Source organism: Chionomys nivalis, chromosome 7 (assembly GCF_950005125.1).
Source record: "Chionomys nivalis chromosome 7, mChiNiv1.1, whole genome shotgun sequence".
Lineage (NCBI taxonomy): Eukaryota > Metazoa > Chordata > Mammalia > Rodentia > Cricetidae > Chionomys > Chionomys nivalis.
In genome coordinates, this window is record NC_080092.1 from 53,128,530 (window position 1) to 53,140,196 (window position 11,667).

The following is an 11,667-nucleotide window of genomic DNA, read 5'->3' on the forward strand; positions in this document are numbered from 1 at the left end:
TACCATTATGAATCATAATGTAAATCTCCATGTTTTCCGGTAGTCTTAGGCAATCCCTGTGAAAGGGCCATTCAATCCCCCCAAAAGGGGTCGTGACCCACACGTTGAGAACCCCTGCCCTAGAGAATGCATGCAGGTTGGTCCAGATGGCAAGCAGTAGAACCCTGAGTGTCGCCCTCTCCTTAAAATTTGATATGCCCAGTGGCCTGGGACAAGTTCAAGATGCTTATGAGGTCTTCTGCACAGAGACAGATTGCTTGGGCTTCCTCTTGATTTTGACCCTTTTTTTCTTGCTATAGCATCGTGCCCTGAGGCCCCCAGGCCCAACCACACTCCTTGTCCAGGATAGTCCCAAAGGTCAAAGAACTCACAGCACACAGGAGAGGGCCAGCTTTCGCTTGGTACATGGCAGGCTATATCTGTCTTAAATTGGTACCCAAGATCACTGTCTTTCAGGCAGACCTACGCCTCTGCCAAGTTGAACTTGACAGGAACCCTTCATTCACACTGGACACCCAAGTGGGTCAGCCTCTGGTTGAGAGGTCAAAAACAGGCAGCATCTTCTCGACAGGCCCTTCAGAGCCAGCAGCCGCAGGAGGCAACCCTGACTTCATTACTTCTCTCCCTGTTTCAGAGTGGCCGGACTTTGTGAATAGCTACGCCTCCTGGTGGTCCTCACATGTCCTAGACTGGCTCAAGTATGGGAAGCGGCTGCTGGTCGTGCACTACGAAGAGCTGAGGCGCAGTCTGGTGCCCACGCTGCGGGAGATGGTGGCCTTCCTCAACGTCTCTGTGAGCGAGGAACGGCTTCTCTGTGTGGAGAACAACAAAGAGGGCAGCTTCAGGCGGCGTGGCCGGCGCCCTCATGACCCGGAGCCCTTCACCCCGGAGATGAAGGACCTGATCAATGGCTATATCCGGACAGTGGACCAGGCTTTGCGTGACCACAACTGGGCTGGCCTGCCCAGGGAGTATGTGCCCAGATGATAGGCCCACCCTGGCTACCTGGTCCTGCTGAGATGCAGCTGCACTAATGGGCTGAACACTGCTCTAGTGCACTGATCTGTGGACCCCTGGGCTGCATGGCTGCTGGCGCACAGTCAGCAAGGTGTTCTCGCGGGTGCAACTTTATGAACAGGGGATCCACCAAGCCTGCCCAGACAGATGCGCATCGCAGGACACTCCTTGCCAGACACTTGCACATCCTCAGACACACTTAGACATCATCCGCCACTCACAGTGCCCATCTTAATGTGCCTAAGCCATTTGAGTAGGGTGGACCAGACACTCCCAGCTTTGCACACACAGCCAGATGTGGACACATACGTACAGGTGCCAGGGTGTATGCTTACAGAGACTGACTGTCTGCCTCTTATAGACACATGTGCACACACTCAAGGCTTTGGGAGGCCTTTGGCTTCCTGGGTCCAGCTGGGCACAAACTGGACTTTTGGGGCCTTTGGCTCTGGAATACCGTACTGGGCTGGCGGCATTGCTCCGGGCAGTACAGTGGGGACTGGGGGGATGGAGGTACACAGACAGAGTGTTGCTGATGGGTACTGTGTGACCCTGGCTGCGTGTCTGACATCCCATAAATGTGTGTGCTGTGACATCCTGGCACTGCAAACCACTGTGTCTCTGCCTCTCTCTTCTCTATGGATGGGGACTGGCAACACTGGCAGTATGGGGCCCGCTGCTGCTCCCACCTCCACCCCTGCAAGCATACATGTGCTGACCTTAGAACAGCCACTGCTATTCAACACAGCGCTCTTACCCTCTTTTAGCTAACAACACCACAGCATCCAAGAGTAGTCTACTTGCTTCTCCACCCAAATGTTTTGGGAAGCTGCAGCTTCAAACCCTGTCCATAAGGAGTGAGGGCCAGAGGCTGGGATGGTGGCTTGGCCTACAGGGGACCTCCAGACTCAAGGGAGACCACATGCCAGCAGGAGGGGTTTGTGGTGAGAAAAAGAGGCCCTAGGTGATATGTCATCTCAGGGACCACTAGGAGCAGTTAACCCTCACATTAGCAAGCCCATGCCCTGTGGAAGTCACATAGAAAATTCTATACAAGCCAAGTATAGAGACATCCACCTTCCTTCTCAGCACTTTGAAGGTGAAAGCAGTAGACTCAGGCCCTCAGGCTCATCATCAGCTTCGTATCGTGAATCTGAAGCTAGCCTGGGCTACACAAAAGAGCCAGGTGATCCTTGAAGAGGCTCGACAAAGCCTCTGCCCGCCCCCTGTGGCAGAGCCCTCCCTGATACCACATTCACTCTGACTCTGCCTGTCCCTGCTATCATGACACTGTCTCTACCACACTTCTGGCTTTATTTCTGTAGGTAACCTTGTTCCCCATCCTTGGTCCGTGTCTTCATCAAAAGACAGTAAGATAGAGATATAGTCTTCCTTAGTCATCCCCACGCTGCCCTCTGTGCTACTCACAGGGAGATGATGAGTGTGACCCCCTTCCTGCCAGTCTCACCAGTGTGGGATTGTTTCAGTGGGTGTGGGAAGCCAGTCACAGAGGAAAGTATGTGTTATGTGATCTCAGAAGGGCTAAGTAAGCTACATCCCCAGGATCTTCAGGGAATGCTTCATGGCAGTCTAGAGGTGGTTTTAAATGAGAATGGCCCCTGCTAGGAAAGGAAGGACAGCATGTGTTCATGTGCGGAGATTTGGAGGTCCCTCTACCTCTGTAGTAGGAGGAGGGACGCAGAAATGAACTTGGCTCTCATAGCCTTTTAGCGTTCAGCCTAGCCTGCCAGCCTGAGACCAGAATAACTGCTTATGCTCACAAGCCTTGTTAGGTCACCTTTGCTGCGTGTCTTGTCCTCAGAAATGGATGTAGTTTGGGAGCAATGAACAAGAGAGGGAGTAAGAGGTGGGGATTGATGGGCCCTGGCAGGGGTGAAGAACAGGTTGGGCCTAAACTCCATAGGGCTTCTCCATGAGAGGTAACCCTGGCAAGGCATAGGGTCTTGCCCTTGGAATGCCCTCGGGGAGACATCCCTCAACCCAAGCAAAGCTTATAGAAGGAGAAGCAGTGTGGACATTTGAGAAGATGGTCATGGAAAGGTTCCAACCTGCTCCCTGGCTAGGTAGGTGTTCTTATCTGGGAATACAGGGTGATAGTGCGTACCACAGAACGCCTCCCCTAGCTGCATATCTGCTCCTAAGCTTACAAGTCCTTCTTGTAGAGTCTGTCCTTTTTTAATCACACCCTGTCTACTGCCTACAAGTCCTCTTCCCACACCCATATCGTTTTATTTTGTTTTGTAACCCACTAAGTTTAATTGGGGCCATCTGTGAAACCACAGGTTTGAAACTATTTGTTGGGGCATGGAGAGCTCATCAGTGAGGACACAACATCATCAGTGAGGACACAACATCATCAGTGAGGACACAGCATCATCAGTGAAGACACAGCATCAGTGAGGACACAACATCAGTGAGGAAGACAGTATCTGCCCCATGCCCAGAATCCATCAGTATCCCATTGTTCAGCAGTGAGGACTAGAGCCATTTACTCACTTGCTTTCCTGGACTTGCTCAGTTACCTCCCTTTTACAGCCCAGGACCACCTGCCTATGGGTAGCATCACCCACCATGACCTGAGCACTCTCACATCAATTACCAATCAAGAAAATGCCCATAAATGTGGCTGGCTATAAGCTAATCTTATGGGGAAAACTCAATTAAAGTTCCCTGTTCCCAGGAGGTTCAAGTTGACAATGAGAGCTATATCTATGACAAAGTCTTTCTCCCAGCACCCCGGCCAGTAGTTTGCCTTGCACCTTTCAGTCCTGTGAAAGCTGGCCGTCAGGGAAGAGGATGCCAGCTCAGCTACAGCTTTGTATTTCTGTGTATTGCACACAAAATGTGTGATCTCTTTAGCAATTGTGTCTTATCAACTAGTTCTGGTAGCCATTCAAGAAGAATGACGCCCGTTGTTTTGGTTTCCCATGACTCTGGGGCCTCCATGGCTGCCCTGCTTAGTTTTTTGTCAACTTGACACAAACTCAAGTCACTTTAGAAAAGAGGGTCAGAATTGAGAAAATGCCCAATCCTATCTTCCTGCGGGCAACTCTGCGGTGCATTGTCTTGATGAATAGTTGTCGTTAGTGGAGTCAGGCCATCGGGAGCGGTGCCATCCCTGGGTAGAGGGTCCTAAATAGTTTAATAAGGCAGGCTGAGGAGGCCATGAGGATCAAGACAATAAGGAACACTTCTCTGCAGCTTCTGCTTCAGTTCCGACCTCCTGGTTGTTGCTCTGGGTTCTTGTCCTCACTTCCCTAAGGGATGGACTTAATAAGCTGTAAGGTGAAGTAACCCTGTCCTCCCCAAGTTGCTTTTGGTCATGGTGTTTTGTTACATCCATAGAAACCCTAACTAAGAAGACAGTGGCCAACAACTCAGGGAGGTGTCCCATACCTGACACTAGAATTTTTGTTTAAGAATCCCTGGCTATTGGGCTCAGCATTATTCAGTCATGCAGGCAATCGCCCTTCAAACTAACTTCAGATGCCCATGTCTCGCTGGAGTAACATAAGCAATACAAGAAGACAGTCTGTCCCCAATAAGAATTGCCAGTTCCATCGTAAGCGCCCCTCATGAGAACAATTTAGGGGGAAAAAGCAAGACAAAGAGTTCAAAAGAACTATTATAAACATGTTCAAAAACTTCAAATAGGACACAGACAGACACCAGAATGAACTCAGAGAGAATGGGAATAAAGCCTCTGAAGTGTGGAAAGAGAATAAACAGCTGAATGAAATTTAGGATATGAAAGTAGAATTCAATGAATAGGTAGAAATTCTAAAGAAAACCCAAACTGAAATTGGGAAACTGGAAATGAAAAAGTCAATAAATCAAATAAGAAACTCAATTGATCACATGGAAGGCAGAGTTTGGGGGTTTGAATACAGGGTAGAGGAATGAATTACTCAAAGGAAATAATAGCTTTTTGAAATCACATAAATGGAGCATGCAGGATATTTAAGGCACTATGCAAAGACCAAATCTAAGGAACCTATTCTTGGCCCTCTCTTAGGATCACTCAGTTCAGCATAAACCTGGGAAGGCTGGAGTCTCCACCAATCTATTCAGGCTTGGGATATCTCCACCACTCAATCTGAAGGAACAATTGAGGCAGTTCCCTAGGAGAATCCATGATATCTTGAAGGGAAGCCAGGAAAAATTGGCGTCCCAAAGTCTCAAATATACAGCAGACATGATGTCAGACTTTGGAGAGCAAAGAGCTAGAGTCTTCCTGAGATGATCCGTGGCCTCCTGCTGGTCACCCAGTAGATCCCCAAAGGAAAGCTTAGAGGGTCAAAGTGTGGAGGGAGACCTGGCAGGGTCTGCAGCCAAGATGATGCCCTGGTCTTCCCCTGCCATCCCAGGAGTTTGGGAGAATAGCAGTTCCATAGAGTTTATCTGGGAAGTTGGGGGTGATACGTTCACAGCTGCCAGGTACCCAAAGGCCTCGCTTCCTGTCAGCTGGAGCACTACCAATTCATATGGCTCACTGTGTTGCGTGAATAAATGAGTGCAAAGGCCCTGTGGTGGCGGCTGACCTTCCACAGGTCAACCCAATCAGCTTCATTAGAAGGGGGCAACTGCCCACCCTTTTAGAGAAGTTCATTCGACTCATCCATGACTCTCAGCTGCTCACTAAAGAGGATGCTCCTATGTCCACTAGCCAAATCATAAAAGCCAATCTGTCTGGAAAGCAGGCATGTGACAACTGCATCGGGACCCAATTAGAAGAGAACAGCAAAGCCCTAACCGTCTACAGATTCCAACTCCAGTAGCAAGGCTGTGAAGTGGCACAAACCTGTGTTTAAAACATGCAATTTTCATGGATTTTATCTCCTGTTGTGGATCAATTTGGAAAAACCAAAATATATAATTTTAAAGAACTAAAACACATTCTGATAATCTCAGTGATGTGTAAATGAGAGAGAAGAATAGACAGGCTCCCAGGCCCTGGGAAGAAAACTGCTTAATTATGTGAACATCTTATAATGAAGCTTCTTGCAGCTAAAATTAGATTTTGAGTGCATGAATATGCGAGCGTGTTTGCACATCAGAATGCAGTTTTTCCTCTTAAAAGTAGCAAGAGCTCCCTGGTTCTCATGGCGGCCCCAAGAGCAGGGAGGCAGGGAGGAAGAACTGAAGGTTCTTCTTGAGGCTACAAAAATCCTTAGGGCCAAGCTTTCTTTTAGACTCAGGAAATGGGGATGTTAGAATCCAGTGTATCCAAAGCAGCCCATGGAGAGTTAGGGAGGAGCTGATTGCTCTGATTGCGTGTTGATTGCCACTGGTATGGGGTGTGTTGAGCTGAACAAGGATGAGTAGAGGGGTTTTTGAGTCATGGGGAGTGTGATGACCAGGTTGATTTGTTGTCAGTCTCTCACCCAAAAAAATGAGAGGTGTGGTGGCTGTTGGTTCCATTGCCAATGCCTGTTCCCCCAGCTTCTGTCATCATAGCCCCTCATTTATTCTGGATTTTCATGTACTGTGAGTCTCACCATCATCAGGTAGAACCCTTGGCCTCTCCTTACATCAATAACACAGTTCACCTCTATGGCTACAGTGACTGGTTCTTGCGCAACCATGTGAGCCAAGTTCCTAGACTTTCCTGGGAACATTGGGTAACACTTATAAGCCCCAACTAGATGTGTAAGAGGAGACAGGTAACGCTGGGTCTCCAGATTGGCCAAATGACTTGAGACCACCGTGAAGTCACTCTCACTTTGGTAAGGAAGAAAGCTTCTGGGATTTGAAAGGTCACTTTCTTCAGTGTGAGACTGGATGTGAGAGACTTAGTAAGAAGCTGTGCCAAGACAAGTGTGTAAGTCAGTCCATGAAGGTGACCTGGATGTCCTTAGGAAAGAATTCCTACTGGACACTTGAGCTACACTGTCCATTGTCTCAGTCCACTCAGTCCTCTGATGTTGTTACTACTTGATTACTGTCTCTGCTTGGCAAAAAAGAAGACCAAGGTAACAGCTATAACAACTGTAAAGGCTTTGCCCTGTTGTGTTTCTCATAATGCATTCGTGGAGAAAATCTGTCTGTGGTGTTGGGAGACATTCTTGATAATGGACTCAGACTGCAGGTGATTGTTATTCAAGCAATAACAGATCCACTGCATGTGCTGTAAACTGCCTCCTGAAGGAAGACAGATACGATGGTTAATATTGAGCGTCAAGTAGACATGATCCAGAATCACCTAGGAGACAAACTTTAGGGCGTGTCTAGGAGGAAGGTTCTAGATTGGGTTTGTTGGGCGGGAAGACCCAGGCTGACTGTGAGCAGTACTGTTCCACGGGCTGGGACCTCAGACGGAGTGAAGAGGAAAAGGCAAGCTGAGCACCAGCACTGGTCTGTCTTTGCTTCCTGGCTGCTGATGTCGTGTGTCCAGCTGTCTCATCCTTTAGCTGCTGTGCCTTCAGTGATGGACTGTGTCTTCAAACTGTGAACCAAAGTACATGCTTCCTTCCTTCCTTCAAGTTCTTGTCACAGGTGTATTGTCACAGCAAACAGAAACCTAATGTACCAGGTGTGGTGAACCATCCAGCTTTGGTTTTTCTCCAAATGAAATATTGGATAGAACAGGAGTAGCATCATTGGGGGGAGGGGTAAAGCCAGTAGAGTCCTCTCTTCTGCCCTGTCCCTGTAACCCCATTGTGGACTAGAAATTGGAGGGACAAAAGAAGTGATTCTTGTCTCTTCCTTGTAGCTCTTCTTGGAAAGTCTGAATGGCCTAGAGTGAACGTCCTGAACACCAGGGTGGAGGTCTTTGTGATGTGTAGAGAAAGGCAAGGATCTCAGGAGGTTAATGTGAGTGTGCTTGTCCATAGTTACCACTTTGTGGTTGAAACTAGATTTCCCTCCATACACAAATATAAAAAAAATTCAATAACTCAATGGAAATTAAATGTGCTTGTCAGCTCATTTGGAAGTGATACTGTTTATTTCACTGCTAATCCTTTGCCAAGAGACTTAACAGTGGGTGCTCGAGTTCCCTCCTTAAGGCCATCGATCAAGCATCCTTAGTACTTGGAAAGCTGCTCAGAGGAAGTATGCTGGGCCACCTCCAGACACACGCTAGATGTGTGTCCTTCCTTCCAAAGTGGGAGTGAACCACTGTATCATCTGGGGATGGCAGCTCTGCCTGCTGGAGGAAGAGTAATCAAATGAGCTAATGCCAAAGCACCAGTGACTGTTGGAATAAAGCATGTGCTTCCTTGGCCTACTACCAGATCGCTCATCTATTATTTTATATAAATACATATATATGTATATATGAGAAAGAGATACCTGCTGATCAGTTTATTGTCAGTTCTAAAATATCAGGCCTTTGAAACTGTCCGACATCCTAAGAGCTTCACACAGATGCTGACTTGGACCAAGAAGACCTGGGCTCCCATCTGGGAGGATAATTTGCTTGTTACATGGCCTTGGGCAAGTATGTCCTCTCTCTGAATCTCAATATCGTCTTTTAAGAACAATTAAAGCTTAAGAATTATCTAAAGCCTCATCTAGCTTGTGGATTCTAAAATTTGGCTTAATTCATCCACATAATCATGTGAAAAAAATGAGTCGTCTTGTACCCCACTCAAAGCACAGGGCCTCACCAATGACGTCATAGCAGATGGACTTGCACTCACTTGGTTTCTCAAGTTTGATCACATTCCCTCAAATGGACAGTGTCTAATAGTCATTTTATGGTAACGATAATAGTAACGATAACTTTTCTTTATCTCTCCCATTCTTTATTTTTTTATTCGCTTCTTTTAATTCAATGAAAATGTTCTCCAACACTTCTCATTCTCTTGGAAAGCTGTATTTATATATTGCCATCATTAGAATTTTAAGCTGCTGGAGCCAAGGACAACGTGTATTTTGTACTTACCTTTGCAACCTCTGCCACTAGCAGAGAACCTGGTTTGCACAGCAGCCCGGGAAACTGTAAGGAGAATATAAAGAGGAACTAATGGAAACCTAAGATCACCTAGGTTTTTGGAGTTTCCTATGAAAATAGTATTGTCCTGGGAAACACAGCTGTGCCTTTGCCATTTGGGAGATGCTGAGGAAGACAGCTGGTGGAGTGTTGCTACCAGGGGTTTGTTAAATAGTTCAGAGACTGGTCTGGGTTGAAACTGCCCAGAGTGGCAGGTGTGAGGAGGAGAGAAACATGGCACACACCAAATTCTGTCGAAGTGCTGTTTTGAGTCACCACATTAGTTTGTGGCCAACCATCTGTTCCTAACTCTTGGAGAACAGGATACAAACTGGCAAAATCTCTGACCATGGATGCTCAGAAAGACAGTCTAACAACGGGCTCCACACCTTGGTTCTACACCAGAGCCTGTGCTGGTCTTCTTTGCCTCAGAACAGGTGGAGAGTGGCAGCCTCCCCACCTCTCGTGTCTCTATAGTTCTTCACCTAAAACCAGCCACTAAGTTTACAGCAGAACTTCTTTCTTTTGATAGAAGGCTCCCTTTTGGGGTTGGGAATGTAGTTCAGTTGGTAAAAACGTTTGCATAAATCCCTGGGTTTAATCCCTAACACCACAGAGGCAGTGAGCAAGCTACTAGTCACCGTCCTCTGTAACCAGGTCTTGGAAATGGCACCACATCACTGATCATTACTGTACCCATGAGAAGCAAGTCACCCAACCCAGTCCAGGAGTGCAGAAGAGCACAAACCTCCAAAGACAGTAAATCTCAGGACCTACCCTGAAGTCGTGACATCCTGAGACTTCTTGCACCTGGGCCTCACCTCACCCTTATACGTGCTTCAGCATCCTCAGCTGAATTTCTCCGGACAAGTAATCCTGCTGGGCTCCTGCCTTCGTTGTTGTTGGAGATGAGGATGATTTTTCTAGCATCTCGTCCCTTCCAAACACAGTCATCACTGTTTTTAATCAGAGAGACAGACAGAGAGAGAGAGAGAGAGAGAGAGAGAGAGAGAGAGAGAGAGAGAGCACATACATAGGCATTACATGCCATAGAGCATGTGTAAGATCAGAAGACAGCTTCAGATATCGGCTTTCATCTTCTGCTTTGTTTCAGACAGAACCTCTCCACGTTTGCTGCTGTGGAGGCCAGGCTAGCCTCCCTGCCAATTCCTGCCTCCCATCTCACTGCCAAGAGTGCTAGGATTACATATGCTGCTGTATGCCTGTCCTTACAAAGTTTCTGGGGCTCTAAACTCAGGTTCCCATGCTTGCACAGCAAGTAACCATAACCCCAGCCCTGCCATCACTTCTTTCATGGTCTCCGCCTCCACCTGTCATGCAAGCAGCAAGAATCACTCTGGTTAGACACCCTAGTGGATGGCCCATGCTCCCGGCCCACCATGAAACCTATTCTTAACGGAATACATTAGTTCGCTATATGCCAAGTTCCCCCCATACCATGGCCACATTAACCTCCATCAGATAATTAAGGGCTTGGCTTACCATGAGAGACCTCAGATGTCACCTTTTTGCCACCCGATACATCTTTAAATGACACAGACTGTAATGAGATGTTCAGATATAGAAAACTGAATGACTCCTTGCTTTCATGTGACATTTATTCAGCCAGAGTGATCGGACTCCACCACTACATTACTTCCAATTTCTACCTGACCTTGGGTGGTGGAGGGTAATCTTTAAGGAAAACTATCCATTTAATCTCCCCTGCCTTATTAGCATTTAATTGCTCTGACAAATTTTTAAATGTACTAAGGATGTTAAGATTATAATTCAATTTTCCTCTCAAACAGCCCAGTAGCCAGGAGCAGTGGGGCCATCTCTGGCACAGCTGAGTTCTCTTAAGGGTGGCATCCTGGGCCTGGTGCTGCCTTCTGCTCCTCTGAGTACCCAGAATGATGATATTTATACTCACTCCACAGGTATCATCAGGACCTCCTCCATGTGCCACCCCCCTTCTCAGTGGCCTGAACTTGACTCTGCAGTTCAGAGCAGTGAGCTACATAAAGATCCATGTGATTTTGTATAGGACCAGGAAAAGGACAATCTGTGCTTGGGATGCCAGAGAGCAAATCTTCTAACTGAATAAATATCTTGGCCCAGAGATGCCATATGCAAATTTATGTGTATTTCAATTGCTGAAGAACAATAGATGGAAATGAGCCAGTGACATCATGTGTTAGCCCATCCAGCTGTGCTGGTGTGGCTAGGCTTACACATGGCTACCTTACTGTCCTACTCCTAGCTAAGTCAGGGCCAGCATCTATGCCCGCACTGGCTCCTGTTCTTTCCTTTACACCCGGTGGAGGGTCCTTATCTCAGATAGCCCTGTCCTGACAGCGCAGCATAGCTTAGCAATATGGAAGGGGTCCCATTCCTCATATCAATTTCTGCCCCGGTTTGCTTTCTATAGCCCTGATGAACACCACCACCAAAAGGAACTTGGGAAAGAAAGGGTTTATTTGACTTACACACCCCAATCACAGTCCATTATTGAGGAAATTCAGGATGGAAACTTGAGCGTGAACAGAAGCAGGAACTGTAGAGGGATGCTGCTAAGTGGCTTGATTTCAAAGTCATGGTCAGCTTACTTCTTACAGCCCAAGAGGTGGCCCCACCCTCAGTGAGCTGAGCCTTCCTAATCAATAAAACATCCCACAGGGGTGCCCACAGGC

General features: G+C 47.4%; 1 protein-coding gene across 7 annotated transcripts in view; it reads left to right on the forward strand.

Moving 5' to 3' along the window:
* Nucleotides 1-1,612, forward strand: part of Wscd1 (WSC domain containing 1) — a 41,302-nt gene extending 39,690 nt beyond the window's left edge. For all 7 annotated transcript variants that reach the window (XM_057774725.1, XM_057774722.1, XM_057774721.1 and 4 more), the window contains one exon: nucleotides 635-1,612. In XM_057774725.1, coding sequence (XP_057630708.1) covers nucleotides 635-987 — 353 coding nt within the window. In that variant the 3' untranslated portion in view covers nucleotides 988-1,612. The remainder of the gene's footprint in view (nucleotides 1-634) is intronic.
* Nucleotides 1,613-11,667: the final 10,055 nt, after the last annotated feature.